The sequence below is a fragment of the Eptatretus burgeri genome, chromosome 1 (genome assembly GCF_056783735.1).
Source record: "Eptatretus burgeri isolate ZD-2024b chromosome 1, Ebu_testis_v1, whole genome shotgun sequence".
Classification (NCBI taxonomy): Eukaryota; Metazoa; Chordata; class Myxini; order Myxiniformes; family Myxinidae; genus Eptatretus; species Eptatretus burgeri.
Genome location: NC_140961.1, coordinates 114,932,407 through 114,958,572, shown reverse-complemented (window position 1 = coordinate 114,958,572; position 26,166 = coordinate 114,932,407). Strand labels below are relative to the sequence as shown.

Sequence of the window (26,166 nt, the reverse complement as noted above, 5' to 3'; positions counted from 1 at the left end):
TTCTCGCAACCGTGTGCCGAGGTGGAAACGCGGTGGTGGTTACGGTGGTTGTTGTAATGGTGGCGTGGCTGGCGTTTTGTGGTGGTCGTGAGGGTGGTGTGGTTGGGCGGTTGTGGTTAAGGTGGTTGTTCTGAATGCGGTTGTGGATAAGGTGGTTGTTCATTGTCTGTGGGGATGTTGGCGATTTGTGGAGAAGGTGGTTGTGGTTGGCATTGTGGAGAAGGTGGTTGTGTAAGGGTGGTTGTGGAGAAGGTGTTGGTGGTGGAGGTAGTTGTTGTGAAGCGGTTGATGAGAGCGATGTTGGTGGAGGAGGTGGTTGTTGTGAAGCGGTTGGTCCAAAATAACGAGAGCAAAAGAAAAACGGCTAACTCAAAGATCACAGCCTGGCACACTAATAATTGCCCGTTAAACATCGGTGGGGAAATGTATTTGAACACAGACTTATCGGCATAACTGATCCAAGGACCGATATGGTGCTCTGCAGATATCCACAGCCGTAACAATATATATATATATATATATGTATATATATATATATATATATATATATATATATATATATATATATATATATATATATATATATATATATATATATATATATATATATATATATAACGGCGACCCCGTTAGGGGTCGCCACAGCGGATCATCCGTTATGATCCGCATACTGATTTGGCACAGGTTTTACGCCGGATGCCCTTCCTGACGCAACCCTGGTCGCCTCTTACGACACAGGGATCAGGATTTGGGTTTCGCCATGATTCCGGCCTGCTCTACACCCTGCCCAGTGCAGAGCCCCCGTCCTCAAGCGATCCTCCGAGTTGCCGGATTACAGGCGCACGCCACTACGCCCGGTCATATATATATATATATATATATATATATATATATATATATATATATATATATATATGTATGTATGTGTGTATGTGTATGTGTATGTATGTGTATGTGTATGTATGTGTATGTATGTGTATGTATGTGTATGTATGTGTATGTATGTGTATGTATGTATGTGTATGTATGTATATGTATGTGTGTGTATGTATGTGTATGTATGTGTATGTATATGTATGTGTATGTATGTATGTATATGTATGTATGTGTTTATGTATATGTATATACATATACATATACATATACATATACATATACATATACATATACATATACATTTACACACATGCATGCATACATGCATATACACACATGCATACATACGTATATATATATATATATATATATATATATATATATATATATATATATATATATATATATATATATATATATATATATATATATATATATATATATATATATATATATATATATATATATATCGCACGTTACTGTGCAAAGGTTTGGGTTATTCCAATGATATTCATCAAATTATCAATGTTAAGTCGCACGTGTTTTTTGTTGTAATTTGATAGCATTCATGTACTTGCATGGAACAACCTGCTGAAGTAAATGCCAAGAACATTGTCATTTTATGGCATCACGAGTCATCGTGTTATGGGGCTGTTGAGACATGACATGCAAGTGAATGGGAAAAATTATGGAAACTTATTAACTAACACCCAAATCCTCCCAATTTTCCTTGTTTTACTTCCCTTCGACCCCACTTTCGACACTTTTCTTCCCCCAAAATCTCCCAAAATGTCCCTCCCTTTTTCATCATGTTTTCACCAAAAATCCCACTTTTCACCACTTTTAACCATCCCCATTTTTCACGAAAAATCATATTTCTCACTATACTCAAACAGCAAACCAATTCATATTTGTTCATGTTCTATTCTCGGGAATGCTTAATTTTTTTGGAACACTCGTCACCATCAAGTATATTAACAAAGAATATTTTGGAACTTCATTCTTGGTTTAAGTATCTGTTGAGCAGGGATGAAATGACAAACCTCTTTTAATGTTCTTGTCTGAGCACCTCCTGAGCCACATGTCATTTTTAGATCATCGTAAATTATTTTTTGATTGATTTCTTGACAACCATTAAAATTCTCTGTCCATTAAAGGATGCTTATTTCCTTTAAACTATCCAACTTATTTCTATTTACATTTATCTACTTTTGTTTTAGTTATTGCTTTAATATGACTTGTTTGATATTTCTCACATTCATAATCTTTCCCATTTAAATACCAAGGCTGTGATTTTCTCCACTCTTTGGTTTGGTTAGGCCAAAAAAAACAAAACATTTGTTTCCTATTGCATAGGCCAATATTTCCTGTTAGGCCAAAAAAAATTGGGTAGGGAGGTCGGGAATTATTTTTTTTTGATAATTTTTTTTGCCATGAATACATTCATACAACTCGATTAAAAATGTTTATTTTCCGTAGTAGTGGTGTGGTGGTGGTGGTGGTGGTAGTGTGGTGATGGGGGGGGGTGGTGGTGGTGGTGGTGCACTCGACTTGCTAAAATGCACTTTATTCTGTCTTAAATTTCTCTACATATTTAACAGTGCATGCATGCTGAAAATATGCATTGTTTATTAACATATATATATATATATAAAAAGTTTAACAGCAAGTCTAGTGCATTTTTGCAAGTCTATTGCACCACCACTACCAGCACCACCGCCACCACCACACCACCCACCACCATCACCACTGTCACCATCACCACCACAATAGGTGAAACTAACCATGAAAAGACCGATCCACAAAGCAGTCCTCGTGCGCGTTTGACTCGGGCACCGCCATTTTGAAACTCTCACTGACTTAACACGCGGGTTCAAAATGGCGGCGCCCAAGTCAAACGCGCCCAAGTCCAAATTGTCAACAAAAATCGTGGGGTCGTATATAAAAGCAATGGGTCAGTAGGAAACCGGAAACAAACTCCTTTTTTTGTTTGGCCTTATTGCTTGGTTATATCATTTTATATACCAGTAAAATAGGCGCTGAAAGCCCGTGAAAACCCCCAAACTTAAATGTCTTAACACTTATGTATGTATCCATAAGGGAGGCTGTCAATTCCATTTTCTGAAATATACCTCATCATCAAAAGCCTCCAATGCCTTCTTATTTACCTCTTCTGTATATAAATGATGTTTATAACTTCTTATTGTATTCATTTTTCTATACTCTTCTTTCTTCAAGGCAAAACAGTTGTAATAATCTTCAAAATTTATTGTTTCCTTGATTACATTTTTCTTTTACCCCCTTTAACTTTTTATCACTCTTTTCAATATATTTATTGTCATAAGCCTTTGCTCTCAATCCTGCAAACTCATTCATTATCTTACGAACTAACACATTTTTAAACTTTCCAATAACTTTTTTATTCTTTGAAGAGAATAGTTTGTTATCTGATTTATAATTGCTTGTGTCATAAATATCAACATCCTGAGACTTATCCTTATATCTTTCGTATTGATTTTCAAAATAAATTTCTTCTTTAAGTTGTTGTGGAAGTAGTCGTACATGAACAACTTTGACAAGTCAAGAATTGATGTTCCTGTATTGATAGCTTTATCCATTTCAATCCCTTCTTTGTTCAAATGAATAGCACAAAAGTTCTTTGAAAACTTTGTTGATTAATTAATTTAGATACTTGTTTCCAAGATGTAGCAAGCCTTATGTTTTGTCTATTCCTAACATTTTCCATCGTCTTTCCAAATACAGCATTATTCATTAGTTTATAAAATTCCTTCTCAAAATCATTTGAAGCAAGTGTTCTCATTTCTATGTTAAAATCATGATACTTTTTTTAACCAATGACATTGTTTAAATTCCAAAATTCTCTGAATTTTCTTTACTCTTTACCCAGCAGATAAACATTGTCTTAAATTCCTTTGATGTATAACATAATTCCCTTCATCATATAATGTCATAAGTAATTTTTCTGTGGGTTGGCCTAGCATAAGAAATGATTGTTGATAATCGCAAAGCCATTCTTTCTTTGGGCTTTCTTTATCAACAACATATGTGCATTGCTCACAAAGTGGGTACACTACTGTTACACAAAGGGCAAAAAAATAAGTTTAGGAAAACATTAAATGTAACCCATTATGTTCATCTGCATGTATTCAAATAGCTAAATCTAAATTTTTAGACCTGCAGCATGTCCGGTTTTAAAGTTACCACTGAATATATACAACACTGTAAATACACGTTCAAATTTCGAGCTTAGCGTCAGCATTATGTACGGAATCAGATGAAAAAACAACGTAAATATTATATTTTGGGCTAAGAAACAGATAATTTTTACTCTGACAGGAAAAAGAAAAAAACAACACATTTTGAGAGTCTGATGTTATAAATTACGAAGAAAACACAGATGAGTTCATTAGCAAAGAAAGCCACATTTGTAAACGAAAAATAACGTTAAAATCGAATCTATTTCTTTCGAACTTTTGAAAATAATCACGTTAAACATGAAAAGAAAAACATAATTCTTACCTCTCGGATCCTCACGAAGCACCAAAAAAATTATAGCGTTGGTTAAAATGAAGAATTATCAGACAAATGCGAGTCACCTCATTCGGCTCGGCGTGCTCATGCTGGATTCGTACGTTACTGCTCTCGCAAAGACACGGACACGAAGACAAACGCTGCGCTCGACGGCGAATGGAAATGTGCTGACACGCTTGCAAGTGCCTATTGTATCCATCAATCGGGGAAGTTGGCAAGACGGCAAGATTTTCTAATGCGAGCTTTATTTGCATCAGAGGAGAGATGATGATTCATACATAACGGGACTGACACGAAAATCAAGACGGGATTACTTGCGGTCCGAATTTTATTTTCTGATCACAATTTTGATCAATATTTTTCTGCCGTTAGACTCTGTCATATTTCCAAGAAATTAAGGGAGATTTTGAATAAAAATCATAAGAAACATTATCAACACTGGACTCCTTATTTTTCTCGATGCAGTGGACACGAAGCGTTATGTACGAATCCATTATTTCATCAGATAGGGTAGATGCCAGAAAACCCGAATAGGAAGACAGAACATCATCAAAACATAAAAGAGACACCAAAGTTCACATTCTGAGTCGTCACACTCAAAATAACTGTCACATAAGAAACGTACAGTTAAATAAATATTTTGCAATCAAACTGTAACATTTCTAAGGTTAAAATACCCATATTCTGTTGCTTTAATTCATCTTTAATAAAAGAGGGAAATGGAGAGTATGATATTGCCAGTTTCCACAGGTTCCCCAAGATGTCCACTTTCATTTCTGACCATTGATGGTTTGTCTAAATACCTCATAATAGTTTTATGTGGAATTTCCCACAAACATACCACAGCATACCCACTTTGTGAGCCATGCACACATGGAAGGTCTTTATGATTTTTTTATGGAATTCTTCTGGATATTTCAAATCAGCCTCAAACTAATACCCTCAAAGCTCAAAATAATACCCTTTATTTTGTCCTTCAACTCCACTGTTAAACTCTGGTAGGTGTCCCACACTCTCCTGGTGTCATGATCTGTTTAGTGTTCCAGCTCTTCCACAAGCCTTCACTCTGCATACAAAAAACTCATGCGTTGGCAACCATTGTCAAGGTTTTGTGGGCCGAATGGTCTCTGTGCTGAAGTTCCTTGGAAGGGAAGTCATATATGATATATACATATATATATTGTTACGAATTTGGAATTCAATCGCATACAACATACAGGTTCCCTTAGTCAGCTATGTCGATAAGTGCATGTTCCCGAGATAGCTCACCTTCCATTGTTTAAATGTTTTGAAATCGATTAGATGCGCTGCGGATCCATTTAATAGTTAAGGCCCGGTCACACCTTGACGTTTTAGCCAGCGATGGCAACGTATTAAAATGTATCTAAAACGCTGGCTTACGTTGAACTTTTGATGTTTTTTTTAAAGATTCGGACGTATTCATAGCGACTTGGTCTTATGTATAACGCATTGGTAACGGACACAGAACGTTTCGTTGTGTTATAGATAACTTATACCAACGAATGCTGAACCTGTTGTCGGCCGACACAACCGATGCCCAACGATAGTCTAACTTAGGCATAGCGCGTTGCACGCATCGCCGACGATGTCGTGACGTAGCCTATTAAAAGGCTGACGCACAACGATTCGAATCATAACTGCCGTAGAAATGGAAGTGTCAACATCGCGGTCACACCTTGGCGATCTTGCCAGCGTATGCCGACCTAAGAAAAATGTGTCTAAAACGTTGGGGCACGTCAAATACGGTATGAGTAAGTTTGGTATACATGAGTACAACGCTAAAGTACGCTATCATACGTCGTAGTAAGTAGAGTACGTCAAGAAATTTTAAACATGTTCAAAATTTTACGACGTACTCGGCGTATGACACACGTTCCGCATGCGATGGGGATAAGTTTTACACACGATATGTGGACGCTTACACACGTCCACAAAGGCTACTTATAAGCTACTCATAAGTCGAAACACGTCGCGGTAATGTCTTTTTTACGCGAAACTTATTTCTAACTTATGTTTGACGTGCTTTGAACCAATTCGTTACGTAGTCCCAACACACATCGACGTATGTAGACGTATTCCAATGACGTCTTCCGGTCGACAAAAAAAAAAATAAATGAATTTGTTTCTAGCTTACAAATGCCATATAAAGACGTGTTCCCAGCGGTTTTGGGAATTGGTATATAAAAATGGTGTTCATATAAGGGGAACCCAACAGTGTTTTCGAGTCCTTTTTGAGTCGATATCCATGTCAGCAGTATCAGTATCAGTATTAGTATTAGTATTAGTATTAGTAGTAGTTTGTTCATGTTGGCAGTAGTAGGTGAGTGTGAGGGGGAGGGTGTGGGTTATGATGGATCGTCCTTGCGTTTAACGATTTAATGATTTAAATGATAAACTCAACGATTTAAATGGCTGCATCTCCACTTTTGAAAGTAGACGCTTGCGCTCAACAATTGGATTTTTTTTACACTCAATGACTTTTAAACGGTACCACTCACCTATTTTCATTGTTTACAATGAACGATTTAAATTGCTGTCACTCGCCTTTGTTTTTTGACGCTGGGGTTTGGAAATTTGAAGCGTTTCTTCTGAACGTGTTAAAACGCTCAAACTCGACTATTTTAAATAGACGCTGCCGATGGACAATTGGAATCATAGCCAAGCTCGACATCGAAGTGTGAACATCCTCGTCATGCCCAAGAAAAGTTTGAAGAATGCTGCAAATAAGTGTCCTGGCCGTGGCCGTGGACGCTGACGCAAGGACGATCCATTATACCGACGTCTTTCAGCCTATGAGTAACTTAAAAGTAACGTCTGTCGATGTGTGGCAACGATCGCGTAACGTGCCAACAACACGTTAATCATAGGTTAGAAATAAGTTTCGAGTACGCTAAACATTACCTCGGCGTGTCTCAACTTATGATTAACTTACAAGTAGCATGTGTTGACGTCTGTCAACGATCGCAGACCGTGCATACAACTTGTGGCCAGCGTAGCGGAACGTGTGAGTCATACGCCGGCATACGTCATGAAATTTCAAGCATGAAAAAATTTGAGGACAACCAAAAAGTACAACGCTTAAAGCCAGCGTACAACGACGTATGGCAGTGTTTTTCAGCGTGCTCTCAATGTTATCAAAACTTACCCATAACGTATTCAACGTGTGCCAGCGTTTTAGAAAAAAAATTCAAAAATCGGCATACGTTGGCTAAAACGTCAAGGTGTGACCAGGCCTTTAGGGAGCGAACAATGGAGACGTCCCTCCCCCTCTTCTGCGAAGAGGAAGAAGAACCCTGCGGTGACGTCAACAACTCCCTCCCACCCGTGGTTGAGCGGGGGGTGGATCACGAGGGCATGAGTCATGCCGGGTACGGGGGAGGGGGTGCAAAGGATAAAGAGGACATCTTTTCTTTGTTCAAAAAAAGAGTTTGTGGTAGTCCCGTGGCAGAGTTCGTGAAGAGTCCCGTTCTGAGTCCCGTGTGCAGAGTTCGTTTGCTGAGTCCCATGGGAGGAGTAAGCTTTTTTGCTTCGGAAAGAGCAGTCGTTCAGCCGTCGGGTCCTGCTTGGCTTGAGGCCTGCGGAAGCTTTTTGCTTCGGCTGGCTCAGTGAGCTTCGGCTGCTGCTTTGTTTTGGAAGGAACTTGAGGCGGTTGTTCGGCTCGAGCTGCGAGTGGAGGCTTCTTCATCTTCTTCCTCTTCCTCTTGGTTTGTGGAGCTTTTCGTTCTCCATTTTGTTTCCCGGCTTGGTACGACGCATCGGCCTCTTCTTGGAGTTGGATCCTCGGGGAAGCGACGATCGACAGGAAGGATCGGCGCCTCGTCTCTCCGGCACGTGTTGAGAAGTGCGGGAGGATTCGCGAGGGCTTGGGAAGGATCGCGGAGATTGGATCCAGCTCGCTCTCGCTGGAGCCCGGGTCCAGACAAGTTGAAGACCACACGAGGTGGAAAGGTTCGAGTCAAGCTCTGAGTTTCAGCTCACCTGTCCTCCGAACTGGAGCTCGTGATTAAAGGCGTTTGCCACCATTTCCTGGGTGTGTATGTGCGTACGTGTGTCCGTGGGCCCGTCTAATAAGTAGGAACTGCCGTTAAGTGTGAATGACTGTGCATAATAAGTAAACGGTTGTAGTTCTTTTGTCGTGCTTTTGTTGCTTGTATAATTGCATACGTGTTTTGCCTTATTTAATTGCATACGTGTTTCATTATAATAAATGTCCTTGTGTGAATGTAAACCTGCTCGTTGCGTCCATTCCCTCATTGACTGAACATTTCGTGTGTTGGGAGTTAGAAAGCCGTTGGTTTGCTGTAATAGGGGGACTTTTGGACCGACGGTTCTCGGCGATTACGCCGCTTGGAATCGCGCACGGACAAGCTCGCCTCGGCGGTTTGTTCCGTACGAGTTCCGTCGAGGGTGGAATACCCCGGTAGTTGGATCATGTGGGTATTTAGGTAAATTTAAGATTGGCAATCGACCCTACCCCACGTGATCTGCCGATTGGCGTATTTCAGTTCTTTTACAAGGACCCGTCGCTCGGAGTTATCCGGGCGGCGATCTATATTCCAGGCGATCGGTCGGGCTGACTCGACTTCCGGCTCCGTTCAGAGCGGTCGGTTGGCGGCTGACCCCCAGCCCGTAACAATATATATATATATATATATATATATATATATATATATATATATATATATATATATATATATATATATATTTTTTTTTTATATTGAACCATGGTGTCTGTCCGTGCGTTTGTCTGTCTCCCGTTTATGGCGGCCGCTTCTCGTGCTGCATTGAAAAGCTCAACATTCACTTTTGAAATGATGGGAGAACAAGCATGAGTAATGTTGATGCCAAATATTATTTCACAGCAACAATATTTTGCCTTCTTTTTTTCTTCTTTTTTTCTTATTGTTTTTTGGACAAATCCAACCTGCCCATCCTTTCTTGCACCACCATTTTGCGGTGGGTGGTATAAGTAGCTCAGAGCTTTGGTTCTGAGCAAAACCAAGAGTGCAACATAATTGACCTCTTTTAAAAGTCCATGAAATAATTTAAATTGATAGATCAACTTAAACCTTTCCCATCACGGGGGATGGATACTCTTGCTAGCTTTTCCCAACACTTGGGACAAGTACTCTTCCGAGTATAATATATTGTGTATGTGTTTGTGTTTGACTCTTGACAAAGGGTTGTGTCTTGAACTATTTATTTTTCTTTGAGTTTTTGTCATTGGTATTTTACACTGTGAAATTTTAAATACAAGCTGCCTTTTGAATGGATATCTAGGGGTTGTACTTGTCATTAATCCCAGTGGATGCTTGGTTATGTTTTTGTACTTTACATCCCAATAAAGTCTGTGGTTATTTGCCATTATAATTATAATGCTTTTCCCTGACAGGCAGTACAAAAGGCTGAACAGGAGGAAAAGGTTCCACTTATTGTCTTTGATGATGTAGAGGCTCTACCTGAAGAGGTTCTGGACCTGTTGCAGGTTCTGACTGGACCAAATCAACCACCTGAGCATCTCTCAGCCATATACATCCTCATTGGTAGCCTTGGTCATGAAATTGTTTCGAAGTTTGTCGTACGTAATGCCTCACTTTGTTCACTCCAACCGCTGGAGCTTGACAGCCTTGTAAAGGGTCATCTTGCTTCCTGGCTTTCCCAAAAGCATCCTCTGTATTCCAACACACTGCCCATTCCATTTGGTCTTCTGGGACGTGAACACATTCGCCACTGCTTTTGGGAAGAGATGATCACAGAAGGGTTTGTACCGGCAGAACAAGAAATGGAAAACCTTCTCTCAGAGCTACAATATGTGCTTTCAGGGGAATGCGAGTATGCATTAACTGGATGCAAGTCTGTCGTCTCACGGGTGAACCAGATGCATTGGAAAGAAAACCACACCTGTGCTGGGAGTTTATGATACCTTTGCTTGGCCTATTATCAGGATTTCTAAATTATATTGATTTTTTTTTCCCTATTTGTTTTCTTGTGGAGAAGTGGGGGGCAAATAGAGAATATGCCAAAGGGAACAAATGTTTTCTTTTGAAGTCCATTTAACGTCCTGTTTTGTTTAGAGAATAAAGAAAACTATTTTTTTAACCAAAAATGTGCATTATAATGTTTTTCTTTTTGCCAACTGAACCATATTACGAAGATCTTGAACACATTTGAAATTTGTTTTAACAATAACCCTTGTGAAAATGACTGTGTGGAGAATTGGAAGTATCCTGATGCCAGGCCATTTGGGGATCACACCTGTGAACATTTGTGTGATGGAGAACTGTCTCTTGCAATTGTCAATTTTCCATGATGAGAATATTAGTCAATATTGGGTGCTTCCACAGCCGTTTCTGCAGGTCTCAACTGCATTTCAGATGGGTGTTTTTGTGGTGATTTGCTGTGTACTTGAGTTATCCTCACCCATTCCTGAAGGAACAGGAGAGGATATTATTGTGTGCGTGTTGTGTCTGCCCCCCCCCCACACACACACACACACACACACACACACACACACACACACACACACACACACACACACACACACACACACACACACACACACACACACACACACACACACAACTACTTTAATATCTGTGAGTGGGCGGGTATATTTTGCTACCTGAAGCACAGTTCGACAAAGCTGTCTAATTTAAACACAAGTTGATTTCTTGTTTTAGCATCAACCAATTATATTGATCGTTTTTCCTGTTTGCGGGAGAAAGGATGAGAGAGGTTGCTGGTTTTTGCCTGTCAGTCAGAACGGAAAGACGGATTTGTACGAGGGTTGGGGGGGGGGGGGTGAGGATCGCATCTGTGCAATCACGAGTGTGTGTGTTATATATTGTTGTGGACCCGGGGGTCAGGGTGAGAAGATCACGAGGGGGAAAACTACCTCAGTTCCCACCAGACTCTCCGGAATTGCAGGCCAGCACACACGAATAACTTTGTGACATGGCAGGTCGCTAATCATCCATGAATGCCAATAACTCCATCACGTGATTTAGGGTCTTCTGTCTAATAAATACCGTTTACCTAATGGTCACTTGATTTAATTACCAGGGGACACGCCCTCGGTACGCCTTGTTCAAACCGGATCACCTTACGAGATCAGATGCAGCCGAGCGTAACTGCCCAAGGACATACCGGCAAGAAAAACAGATCGTTGGGGGATCACGTCCTGGCTGGACTAGAATACGAACCATGCAGGACCAATGAAGGAGAAGATGAAAACTAGCTGGGAGCATTTCTACACAAGCATTTATTTACAATCAAGTGAGGAAAGGTATGTGGTACAGTAAATTGGGTTTATTCGTACGGACAGCAGAGGATAGCAAGGAATTTTTGGAGTGTGACAAAAGGCAAGCAATTTAAGAAAGCAGACAGGGCAGACTTATCCTGTTAGAACTTCTACAATCTTAGCTTATGCTATGACAGGGGCCATCACATACATACATACATACACACACACACGAGGAAGATTAGATTAGCCAGAAAGAAAGCAGAGGAGGATTAACGGCTTCGCAATACCTGGCGCAGTCGCCTGACCAACACAACCCAGTATGCTTTGGGGGAGGTAGGAGGGAGAAATACTGGTGTCTAAGGTGTGGTGGAGTGCAATATGGGGGGAGAGGGGTGTGGTGTCATGGCAGAGGAAAACATGATTGCGAGTCAGTAATGGATGCTCTTTTGTGCATCCAAAGGGGATGAGATAGAGGGGTGGAAAGAGAGAGAGGAGTGAAGATGCGTGAGGCAAAAGATTTCTTGCCTAGTCGTGCATATGTCTGCTAGTGTATCGTGTACCTCTGTGGGACGCTCCGCTTGAGCTTTCCCATCTCGAGAGTCAGTGCATTATCTCTGACTTAGTCACTTTGCCGGGGCTCGTGGCAACGTGTGCTCCGCACTGGTCCCAGAAGAACGTCTGTCGCACACCAACCACGAGTGTAGATCCAGTGACGGGCAGAAAACGAGCAGTGAAGAAGAGGGTGGAGCAGAGAGGCGAAAAAGAGGGCAGACGGCTCCGCAATACGCCTTTTATGAGCCCCGAGCAAAGGTTGGGGTGACGACCCAAATCCCACTTCTCTTTCAGCCACAGCGATCCTAGCCACACCTGCCAGGCTCCTGGGGCTGAAAGCGGTCTCATTCGCACATCCTGCGCAACACAGGCCAGAGCTCCATACTGAACTCCCGAACCACTCTTCCCACGACACCCCCCCCCACCCACCTTGCCGCCCGTCCTGTCGTTTTCTGATGACTGGACGAGGGTTGTATCAACACCGCGTGCCCATTCGGTGCACCCCCGGAAAGATGCAGTTGGTGCTGTGAAGGTTCTTGGCTTGTCCCCGCATCACGTGGTCCGAGTAACCTGAGCCGTGCACCACACTTCTGTTTAGTGGCGAATTGTATCGATACAGAGGTACGAGGAGGCGTGGGAATATTTTTTTCCCGTGTGCGGGCAATTCTGGTGGTCGAGATGGTATGTTTTTGGTGAGTGAGGGGCAAGCAAAGTGAGATGCCATTGTAAATTGGTTCGCACATTTGAATGAAAGGGCGCGCCATGCGCATACTGTACAGTATCTATTGTGCTTCTTTCATGGGAGGCTGCACGGGTGCTTGTTATTCACATCGTGTGTGTTTACTTGCTTGCTTGATTTGATTTGTACCATGGATAAAAGGAAAGGGTTGGAATGGAAATCAGGATTCAATGGAAGATAGAGATATAATTAGACCGACGCAATGCAGTTTGTCCTGTTAACCCACTAAACATGAGGGGAAGGTCTGACTGCACAAAGACGAACAAAATAACTGCCTGGGGATTACTCTGTTGGGTGCCATTGCCTTAGAGGCATGCAGTTTTGCAGGACTGCAACAATATATATATATTTTTATATACACATACATACATACACACACACACACACACACACACACACACACACATACATACACATACATATACGAGGTCCATCGAAAAAGTAACGGGACTGAATGATCCTGTATGTATGTATGTATGTATGTATGTAAACGGGACTGTATATATATATATATATATATATATATATATATATATATATATATATATATATATATATATATATATATATATATATATATATATATATATATATGTAGGGTGAATATACTGATTCTGGCTCACTTTTCCCTATGTAAATGAATGGAGGATTTTCAGCGATTCCCTTTTTTTTTCCCTAAAAATAACCCCCTTTTTATCCCAAGGTATATTTATTTGTCACCCCTTTTAACCTTGGGGCTCTCTATTCAAATAACCCAAACAACAAGATAAAGATTTGTTAAAGGTGATTCTAAAGAAATATCTGAAATGTCTAAGCCCCGGGACACTCTTTATCAAATAACCGATGCATATTGTTTAGCTCACTCATTGAACCTATAAACATTTGTTCATTCTCAAATTCCTTCAATAGTTTAATTTTCTTTGCACAATAATCCCCATCTAAAATATTGACAAACAAAACATTTGAATCTTTATATTTTTTAAGATACCCCTTTTGTGCCATTACGAAATGATAAACTTCTCTTAATGCTCTTGTTTGACCACCTGAGCCACATATCATTTTGAGATTATAGTAAATTGTTTTTTCATTGTTCAATTGATAACCATCAAAGTTTTCAGTCCATTCAAGGATATTCATTTTTTTCTTTACATCCTCTAACTTACTATTTTTTAAATTGATTCGCTTATTTGTTTTATTTACCTTTGTTTTAGTTATTTTTTCAATAAGACTTATTTGATATTTTTCACATTCATTATGTTTTCCATTTATATACCAAGACTGAGATTTTCTCCACTCTTTAGTTTGATTAATACTTGGTTTAACCATTTATATATTGCGAAAAAACGCGGCGGTAGCCCTTAAAAAACCCTAACCCATCTTCCCATCGTGAAAACACAATCTATTCTATTCACTCTATCATACAATATCCATATGGAACACAATCTATTCCATTATCTAAAATAAATCTCTTATCATCAAAGGCTCCTAATGCCTTTTTATTTACTTCTTCACTATATATGTTATGTTTATAACTTCTTATTGTATTCATTTTCCTATATTCTTCTTTCTTATTCATCAAACAATTATAATAATTTCTAAAAGTTATTGATTTCTTTATTACATATTTCTTTATTCCCTTTAACCTCTTATCAATCTGATCACCATACTTATAAGCATATGCCTTTGCTCTCAATCCAATAAACTCACTCATTACTTTTCCACCCAACTCATCCTTAAACTTACCAATAACCTTTTCATTCTTTTTGGAAAATAACTCGCTCTTCTTGCTGAAATTACTTGTATCATATACTCCAATATTTTTCTTCATATCTTCACAAACATCATCAGTCTTTATATCGAGGATAAAACTATCAGTGTCCATATACAACAATGAAACATTTTCACCATACTCTTTCTTTAAGTCATTATCCAAATAATCATACATCAATATCTTTGATAAATCAAGAACTGCTGTTCCAATATAAATTGGTTTATCCATTACAATACTTTCCTTTTTCATATGAATTGCAGAAAAGTTCTCTGAAAAAACCTCTTCTCTCTCAAAACTTGGTTTATTTATCAATCTCGAAGCTTCTTTCCAAGATGTTGCGAATCTAATGTTTTGCCTGTTTCTAACATTTTCCATAGTCTTTCCAAATACAGCATTATTCATTAAATTTATAAAAGTCCCCTTCAAATTTTACTTTTGTATTTGCTCTCATATCTGTATTGAATTGAATATACTTTTTCACCCAAGGACTTTGTTTAAATTTTAAAACTCTGAATTTTAGCTACTCTCAATCCTTCTCTCAAAAACTGTTTTAAGCTTCTCTGATGCAAAACATATCCCTCTTTATCATAGAATGTTGTTAATAACTTTTCTGTTGATTTGCCTTTAATATTAAAACTTTTATGACAATCACTGAACCATTCTTTCTTTGGGGTTTCTTTCTCGCATGCAAAAGGAAGGTCTTTATGCGTATTATGAAGATCACTCGGGTACCTCAAATAAACTTCAAAATAATAACCTTCTTCTTCGTCATTCAATTCCTCTTGAGAAGAAATAACAATATTCATCAAAGCCTTTTCATAATCCTTTTCTTCCACCCACTCTAATTTACCATAAGGCAGAGATTGAGACATTGCCCATCCATACAAATTATTAGCATCAAAATACATCAAATAATTACTATCTTTTTCACTATCATAATTTGGAAGATATTTATTATTTGCTTTAGCATATCTTTTTGAACATACTTGTGATTATCCACCTCTCTTGGACTTCTCAATCATCAAAAGCATATCAACATCACTGATTAAATCTATATCTTGTTTTGTCATTTTCAACATTGCACTCCAAGCTAAACCAGGAGCTGTGAAATAGTGGGCAGGATCTAATCCATAACAATTTTTATTATGACAGAGTGATCTAAAAGCTTCAAACACATCAGCTAACAATAAAACATCTGTTTTTAGATATAAATCATGATATTCTCCAAGGTTCTTTATCTTAAATATTTTCCATATTTCTTGTGCGTGTTTATATTCCTTATCACTTATCTCTTCTTCATAAAGGTTATTATAGAAACTTTCTTTTGAAGGAAGTTGTGTTTCTTTAAATCTCATAAATGAATCCATATAATCACAAGGATAAATTCCCTTACTTGTAAGAATTTTCTCTTTACTTTGAATTTCATTTCTTGTTTGAATTTCCTCTCTCGTAAGAATTCCTTCTTTAATCAGAATTTCATCTTTAGTTAGAATTTAATTCATTGTTCGAATTTTATCTTCAGTTAGAATTTCTTCATTAATTTCCTCATTAATTAGAGTTTCCTCTTTACTTTGAATTCTCTCTTTAATCTGAATTTCCTCTTTAGTGAGAATTTCCTCTTTTGGAAAGAATGAATTAAGATTTGGAAAAGAGTCCATGGAGCTTCGATTTGATGCGAGGTAGGCTAGTGGTGTTCCCATAAACTTGTAAGAATCGAGAAACCTAATACGAGTTTAAGGTTTTGTGAATATCATTTTTGTAAATGAAATATACTTTTGACTTGTGTTTGTTATGGCAGAAATATTCCCTGGTGTTTTTGAAAGTTCATTTATAAATAGATGTGTATCATAGTTGGCGCTGTTGTGAAGAAAGACTGGAATAAAAGAAGGTAATTTATAATTAAGATTACAACAGGAATGAGCGGGACCTCTATATTTACCAGTAAGATGACAATGATCTCTAACTTTAGACTCCTTAATTTCCTCCTCACAAATATGACAGATATTGTTCTTTCTAAATTCTAATTTTTCTTCTTTGGTTAATTTCATCGGTTCATTTGTTTCTTTCATTAATTTAGTGAGTCTTATACAATCCTTTTCTAATCGTTTTATAAACTCTTGTGAAGCTTTTTTTCCACGATAATGTTCAAGTTTGTTATACTTTTCTCCAACAGATGATTTGATATAATAACAGAAACCACAAGGAATATGTTTTTAATATTTATTTGTATATGATTCTTTTGGATTAGGAGAAGTAGTATTTATCTTTTTAAGGATACATTCAAAATCAGCGTATATCACAAATGGGTGCATGATAGATTTATTATAATCTTCAAAAGAAATCTTTTCACCAGGTTTAGGCATTGTAATTACAGCTGATTTATGATTACGACAATATTTTGAATGTTGTTCTAATCGTTCTTTTGTATGAAATGAATTAAGACATCGCTTACAAGGATATATTTTGTTTGCTGTTCTGAATACCTGAGAAGAGATTAATCTTGATAAATTATTGATGTATGTGTAATGTGAATTCTTTCCAACACTAAAATATAAAAGATCGATGTGTGTTTCTTCATTTTTATAGTTGTTTTGAAATTTTTAATATTTGAACTTTGTATCCGTTAATCCATATTCATTAATAGAAAGATTATTCTTTTTCTCAAATTTAGGAATATCTGTTAGTGGCATTGGGAATTAAAAAATCTTTAATGTCCAAGGTATTCTCATATTTCATATATTGTTTAACTCTTTCTGAATTACATTTTGGTGGATGAAAGTGAGCAAGAACAGACCAGAGAAAACATTTATTATCATTGTTCTTAATATTAACAACTGCCTTCTTTAGTTTTATTTCTTTTGGTAATTCAATATAAGAAGAAGCTTTAAGAGGGTTTGATTTTAGAATGTGTATATCTAAAAAGATTATTTTTTTTAATATTGAATCCACTTCCTACGACTGTATTATCAACATCCTCCTCTTGTCTTGATAGTTCTTCATAAACCCCACTATTCAAAAAATCTTGAAATGATGTTATAAAATGAAGATCTGTTCTCATATAAGGAGTATGTTCTTCATCTTGTCTTTTCATATTCATTTTCACTCCCATATAAAACTTTAAAGTTTTCATTTCTTTTCATGTTTTTTTAATAAATTTTTCAACATCGGGTTTCACTATTTCAATTGATTCAGCTATTCATGATGGACCGGGTTCTCCAAATTGAAAAATCCTTATTTTTATATGCCCTTGAAATGCCCCATCAGTGTTTTCAATATAATAGTCTCCCTTTACTTTAAACTCATTTTTCTTGTGTTTTTGTGATTGAAGATGTCTATTATAACTACTCTTCAAAACATCCTTTGAGCAGATATCACAATGTTTTCTTTCCAACTCAAGAGGAGATATTTTATGAAACAGATTAAATGTGTGTTTGTTGGTTCGGAGGTGTTTTCTATAATGTTTATATTTGTGATTACAAACATCGCAGTATGTTGTATTCACCATATTTATATAATAAATCTTTGCTTAAACTAAAATTTTCTTGATGAAAATTTCGTTTATTTTACACGTGAATCTGTGCTAAAAACAATTTTATCCTCCAACTTTTTCACTTAATAAATACAATGTTTCAAGACACAAAAGACAAGTTTCGATCAATCTCTTCATTTGTTAAAGATACTAAGAAATATGTCAAGGATGTGAAATTGAACAAAGATAAATATAACAACTATTGGATAAAAACTATTATGGTAAATAATATGAGTTCTTCAATTTCCTTCAGTGGAAGGGCTTTTAGTATACCTGGTAGAACATCAATTAAAGTATCTCTGACAAAAGTTTCTCCTCTCCTTCTAGTAATATATTCAAAACTAGAAAAAGCAATGAAACAAGAAAAAGTATCAAAAAACAAAAACCTTATGGATGAAGCTTTAGAAAGAAAAGATAAGACCATCTGTAATATGCAAGGAGAAATTTGTATTTTTTTCAACAACCTTAAAGATGTAAATCCTGATGAAATAAAGGATGTTAATATATCAGGTGAAATGACATTTCGTTCAATAGTAGTTTACGATCATTTTAAAATTACCTTTAATATAAAAAATGTTGTCGTTGAATCTGATAATGAAAAAAAGTATATCGATATCGATGGTAATATTATTAAATATGAGTCAATATACAACTGAAAGTATAGATGAATTTCAGTTTAAGTAAAGTTTTACTTTATAAATATGCTAGACTTTCCTGATTCTCCACATGACAAATTTGAGAATTGTCCTGCGTGTGAAAGACGGGGATTAAACACAGAGTCAAAAGCCTATAAACAATGTATATTCTGTGATTATCTTCTAATTATTGATAATAAAAAATATAAAAAGGAAAATAATTCTTTTAGATTTACATCAAAAATGAATTACTTTACAAGATTGATTAGAGAAATGAATGTAAAGTAAGAGGGTGATAACACACCTTTCCTTACAAGGGAAGAAACTGAACGTATAAGAGAAATGTTCAAAGGATTGTTGTTATATATTATTCATGGATGTAATTTTCAGGGAAATATCAACACAAGATATTGTATAAATAAAATAATGGATTATCTTGAAATTAAACCTGAACTTAGGATAAAATATAGAGTTTCGAAAAAAGCCAATAATAAATTAAATAACCTGTTTTCCAAATATATAAATGAATGATTTTTTACCTATTTGGGAAAATAAGATAAAATTTAACAACCATAAAAATCTCCCAAATTCATTAAGATGTCTCATAGTTGGTTCAAGTGGATGTGGAAAAACCTGCTTACTTTTAAAAATGCTCCTCACTCCTAACTTTTTAGATTATGATAATTTAATAATTTTCACAAAGTCGAGTTTTCAACCAGAGTATCAACTACTCTCACAAGGTTTTAATGCTGGTCTTCAAAAAGAAGATATAATCGGTTTATTTAAACATCAAAAAAACCTAAATGATTATAACATTGAAGATATAATTCAACTATTTTGTGATACACAGAGATGTAAAAAGAAATCAAATCCTATAACTTGTATTCTTAGTGATAATACGGATGATATACCGTCTCCCCAATATTTGGATAAATCAAAAAAGAACCTCGTTATCTTTGATTGTGTTAATGAGAGAAACCAAACGGTAATGGACAGCGACTACACAAGAGGGAGACATTCTTCTTGTAATTGTATTTATCTTAGTCAATCGTACTTTCAACTTCCTCGTCGTTCCATCAGAAACAATGCTAATACTTTTATTTTATTCAAGTTAAATTCAATAGATATCAATAATTTTTGGAGAGATAATTGTTCTACATTATGTAGTAAAAAGAAATTTGAGGATTACATGAAGCACACGACTGAAAAATATAAATATATTGTTGTGAAACAAGATGAGATATTAAGGGATATATTTTTTGTTTTATAAACAATTACATATATAAATGACAACTATTATTATAAATCTTGTGGGTAAATCTGCTTCTGGAAAAAACTTTCATAAATCAAGGTTCTTGTGTAGTACAAATGAGAATATTGTAAATTTACTTAAAAAACACCCCGTGATACGCATTGTATCAACAACAACTAGAGCAATAAGACCTGGAGAAGTAAAAGGTGAAGATTATCACTATATTTCAGTGGAGGAACATATGCGATTGAGGAATGAAGGCCAAATGTTTGAGGAGGTTTCTCTTGGTACAACAAAATATTCACATTGTAAGAGTGAGTTAAGGAAACTAAAATCTGGTGGTGTTGGGATATTAGAAACTAATCCAGAAGGAACGAGACAAATTATTAAATATCTGAGCGGAGTGAAGATTTTATCATTCGGTTTTGATGTTGATGAAGAAACTCAACGCAAACGTATGAAAAGCAGAGATGCAAGGATTAGTGAAGAAGAAATTACAACTCGCATTAATGTTAATAAAGAATTTGATGAAATATTTAAAGAAAAGGATTTATTTGAACACATCTACTTGAATGATGAAGAAAAGGAAAATTTCCCTGTTGATCTTTACAATTCATTAAATTATATTTTACAATAAATAAACGGATGCAAAAGAAAGAGCAAGAAGATTTAAGGAACATCAAGAGTTGGTTTCAAAAGTTGTAAAACAACAGGAAGACATAAAGAAGAAACGCAGACAGAAACTAACGGGCGAAGAAGCATTTGAAAGAAAACAAGAGAAATTTTTTAAACCACTTTTAAAAACTTCCCAAGAAAAAATGAAAGATGGTTCCACAGTTCCCACAGTAAAATATACTCCTAAAAAACTTCAAATGTTAAAAGATTTTGATCAAATGAAGGAGGAAGAATTAGAGCATTTAGGAGAATTAGAATATGATGATGAAGGTTTATTTCAACAACTGGAAGAGATTAATCGACACCCTGATTACATTGTGAATGCTGTTCAAAACAATGAATATTCAGCGGATTCAAAAACCAAAGCAGGACTCATTCCAACAGAACAATCAGCAATATTTCATCTTGTTCAAGAAAAGGTATTGATATTTAATGATGAATTAAGGTTCTTAGGTTCTGCTCAACCCCCTGTTAAACTAACTCCGAGATTAATGTTTCTTCTCACAAAAGATAGAAGACAAGGTTCAACTGTGAGGGATGAATCAAAGTATATTGATAAACCATTGGATATGGAAAATAATGATGATAGAGTATATATTGATCTGCTGAACACTCTAAATTATAAGGTTATTCTTTCTGGTAAAAGTAGGAAAAATGAGAAGGAGAAACACATTATTCAGGCTTTAAGTATCCTTGGTTCAGGTGTTAGTTTTCTTCCAAATGACCCATCGCAATTAGTTAATACACTGTTATTGTTGTTAGGCAGTAAGAAGGCTGGAAATAACAATTGTTTTAATGAAGCATCAGCCATTTTAGACCAGTTGATGAACATGAAAATAATTAATAAATATCAATATAAAGACATTTTATCTCATATTAAATAAGATGAGAAGCACAATCCTTAGTTTCAATTTCACAACAAGCGACCACACATCTTCATTCCCATACCCACTACAACTTGACACAACAAAAGAATATGAGGCATCTTTATTGTCCATGGAAACTTATAATACCTTATTTAATATAACCGAGAAAAATGACAAGTTTAGTTATAATCCGGGAAGTGGATACAAAACGATAACAGTCTCACCCGGAGCATATGAGATTTCTCAAATATCTTCCGAAATTGCTCGTCTTATGAAAGAACAGGGTGATGAACCAAAAATATTGTTATAGACATTCAAAAACATACTTCAAAATCAACGATTAAAGTTAAAAATAACTACAAGGTTGATTTCACAATTGATAATTCATTTTGAGAGTTATTGGGTTTCTCCTCAAAAAAGATTGAAACCAATGGGACCATTTGCAGTGATAATGTCATTCAAATATCCTCAGGAATAAATTCGGTGTTAATTCACTGTGATTTGATTGATGGTGCTTATAATGATGGAAAAAAAACAAATACAATATTTTCATTCAGCGCATACTCAACCCTAATTGGTTATAAATTCAATATGGATCCCAAAAATTTGGTTTATCTACCTGTGTCAGGAAAAACCATACACAGAGTAAATTTTAGGATAACCGACCAAGATAATCGTGATTTCTTTTAATGGAGAAGTTATATCCATCAGAATTCACCTACGTGAAGTTTTCCAAGAAATAAATATGATGGTTATTGTGAGGAAACACGAGTTGGGAAAATATAAAATAATTACAGGGGATGGAATGTTCCTTTCCCCATACTACAAGGGTGAAGGTATGTATCTTGGTAGAGGATACTATAAACCTAAGAGACAAAGGGGTGTTGGACATCAATTTAGAGGAGATGGTATAATTGATACTCTCATGGGTATTGGTTCAACTATTCTTAAACATAAAGATCTTATTGGTTCAACTGCTTCTGCTGTGGGAAATGTAGCAGGTGCTGTAAAGAGTATAAAAGATGCTCAGAAGGAATCTCATAAATTACAAGCAATAAAAGAAATTAAGAAAGGCCAAACTCAGTTGTCCCCCCAAGAACGACAGAAAATAATTCAAATACTTGGATCAGGGTTTCAAAAGTTTTAACATCTTTTTTCCTAAATAAATACAAGTATGGAAGCAATTGATAGTATCTATGATTTGGATGATACTATTATTATCTCAAACTCCACTAAAAAGAAGATTACTTCAAGGTAAATGCAATAACTGGAACAGACTGGAATACGAATGGTACAAAAAGTTTTGAAATAAATAATCAACAAACCTATTTGAATCTCTCCGAAAGTTTCTTGTTGTGTAAATTTAAATTCAATAAAGCTGGGAATAACACAAACGCTACACTTGTAAATGATTTCTTCTGGAAAATGTTTGATAGTGTGCGTTTGTATATTGGAACACAAGAAGTTGAAGTGGTTGATTATGTCTCTGCTGTATCTGAAATGATGAAATTTACACTCTATACATTCAGTGATAGAATGGGAAAGGGGTCTGTCAAAGGTTTTATTCCTGATATGTCAACGGGAACAAACACAGACCCTGGATATACTCAAAGGAAAGGAATGTATAATGATGATACAAAAGCAGAAAATAGTTTTACTGTGGCAGTTCCTCTTAAAGGTATATTTGGATTTTGTGATCATGATAAAGTTCTGTATGGTCTTAAAATTAGATTTCAACTACAAAGGAATGATAATGAAAATAGATTGCTTTTTGGTGTTGGTAGTGCTTTTGGTGATCAGAATAAATTTGTAATTGAGGAGATGAGTTGGTATATCAGTGAATATACTCCTAATCTTAAAACAGAAGAGATGCTGAATCGAAGACTTAACTCAAAGAAACCACTCAGTGTATCATACCTCAAAAGAAGATGTCAACACGTTAAACTCAACCAAACCACTTACACGTGGAATTTGGGTGTTCTGGAAGGAAAGCCACGATATCTGTGGATCATTTTTAAAAAGCCAGATGGTGATACTGCGACTGATAAGAATAATGCATTGAGTGATAATGCGAAGGTGAAACAACTTCGCGTTTCTCTAGATGGAACATTTTATCCACGAGATAGATTGGAAATTAATTGGGAAAAAATGATTTTGCTGAAGCATACAAGTCTTACCAAAAGGTGTGTGAAAGTAATGGAAATAAAGAACCTATTTTGGATATGACAGCATTTAAAAGTTTGTATACAATCTATGCGTTTGACCTGAGCGCTCAAAAGGAAACTAAAAAGTCTAATCGAGTGGATACTTCCCTATACATTGAAAGAGGAGAGAGTGAAGAAGTTGATACATATTGTTTGCTTTTGGAAGAAACAGAATTGCAGATTAATACAGATAATGGTGTGATGATTAGTCTCACATAATTTTTTGTTAAATAAATGAGTGGCAAAGTACCAACTGGGGTATATGTTAATCAAATCAATCTTCATAAACTATCATCTTGTGTTCAAAATCAAAAGCCTTGTACGATTAACGTTAATACAATTCAGAGAAAAGGAGCAGTAAGAATTGATGTTTTGCTCACAAGAGAACAGGTTAAAATCTTGAATGACACTGGCTCACTTAAAATTAAAATGACAAAACCAATGTTGAAAAAATATTCAATAAGAGAGACGAGTGGAGGATTTCTCCCATTTCTAATTCCTTTATTTGCTGGTTTAAGTGCGGTTGGAGCATTGACGGGTGGTATTTCAACAGCGGTGAAAACTGCCAACGAAAGGAAGGCTCAACTCCAGGCTCAAAACGAATTGGAAAGACATAACAAAGAGTTGGAGAAACAAATTAGTGGAAGTGGTGTAATTGTAGATTTTGCTGAAAAACTTGAAGGTCTGCCTGATAAAGCGAGATTGTTAGTGGGAGATATGCTTTCTTCTATAGCACAAGCAGGTGTAAAATTAACGAAAATAGGTAATGGATTATATCTTTCTAATAAATAAATGAGCATTGATGAGTGGTTGAAAGATTTTGGAAAGAATACAACATCAAATTTACAACTTGCCAAATATTGTAAGAAATTAATAATTCATAATGTGGTTATTTGTATGAGAGATGAATTAACAAATGTGCCGAAACATACAAAGAATATTATTATGAACTTAGAAGATAATAATGGGAACGGTTCTCATTGGGTTTGTATTTTTAATAGTCAAGACAAATATTATTTTGATAGTTTTGGTCTTCCACCACCTGTTGAAGTCATAAAATTCTTACAGAATGGTGTTTATCAAACATTTCAAGTCCAAGAATTAAATTCCAAGTGTTGTGGTCAATTATGTCTGTATGTGTTATTTCAACTCAACAAAAATAAAAAATTTTATGATATTATTTTTAATCTAATATAAATGACTTATGTTGGTAAAGATGGTTCTATCTTTGGTGTATCTCAAGAACTGGATATTGATTTATCAAATTATTACACAAAGGCACAGGCTGAACGACATAAATATAATATAACCAAAAATATTAACATGAAAAATGCTTATAAATTAAAAAATTATCCAAGCCCGACTGACGCGAATGACTTGGTGAGATTAAGCGATTTATCACAATATATATCCTTAAATAAAACGGCTGTGTATTCCAAAGATACAGAAGTGTTGATATTGTTGTGGTTACCAAATTCGCAAACCACCATTCAGGTCCCTTAGGTGAGGTATCTCGGTAAGTGCATGTGTAGTTAGGCCCAAACCCGTTGTCTAGTGGGAATACATGTCATTTATACGTGCTGCGACTCTTCAGGATAGCCGTTTTTCTTTTACTATCTTTATTTTGGACCAACCGCCATGATTACCACCACAACCACAACATCAACCACCAACCACAACGCCGCTTCACCACAACCGCCACGACCTTCACGTCACACCTCGCAACCGTAGCATCGCCACCGTTCTTGCGCCGCTGTGGGTACCGGTGTTGGACTCGTGCAGAGCGCGCGCCGAACAGCGTGTACAAAATCACGGATTTTGTGCTTCAAAAACGGATCAAAAACGACACACGCCCACTTTTTGCCATCCAATCGGTGAGCGAGGGGCGATTTGGCCCCGCCTCCAGAACGATCGATATATGCAAATTTGTGGATCAAAAAGCCTTCACGCCCACTTTTTCTCGGGCCAATGGGGAGCGAGGTGAAAGGTCAAAGGGAGGGGGTCAAAGGCGAAGCTACGGGGGGATAAAAGGACCGTGTTCGTCAGTCAGAGCCGTGTGGAAGTCTGGAGCCCGAAGCCTGCAGTAGCTGGAGAAGCTGAAGAGAGTCGAACGAGGAGAGCCCAAAGAAGAGTCCAGGGTGGAGAGTCCAGAGGCGGAGAGGCGGCAGCGGCGAAGGCAGACGAGGGGGTGCTCGCGACGGTGCCGGGAGCTGCACGCCCGAGGAAGGCCGGCAGCGCGACCTGGCCGAGG

The 26,166-nt window shown here is 36.6% G+C and overlaps 1 protein-coding gene across 5 annotated transcripts in view; it reads left to right on the top strand.

The window, feature by feature from the left end:
* The window catches only part of TOR4A (torsin family 4 member A), a 53,315-nt gene extending 42,760 nt beyond the window's left edge, over positions 1–10,555 (top strand). For all 5 annotated transcript variants that reach the window (XM_085895776.1, XM_085895767.1, XM_085895761.1 and 2 more), the window contains one exon: positions 9,842–10,555. In XM_085895776.1, coding sequence (XP_085751902.1) covers positions 9,842–10,369 — 528 coding nt within the window. In that variant the 3' untranslated portion in view covers positions 10,370–10,555. The remainder of the gene's footprint in view (positions 1–9,841) is intronic.
* Positions 10,556–26,166: the final 15,611 nt, after the last annotated feature.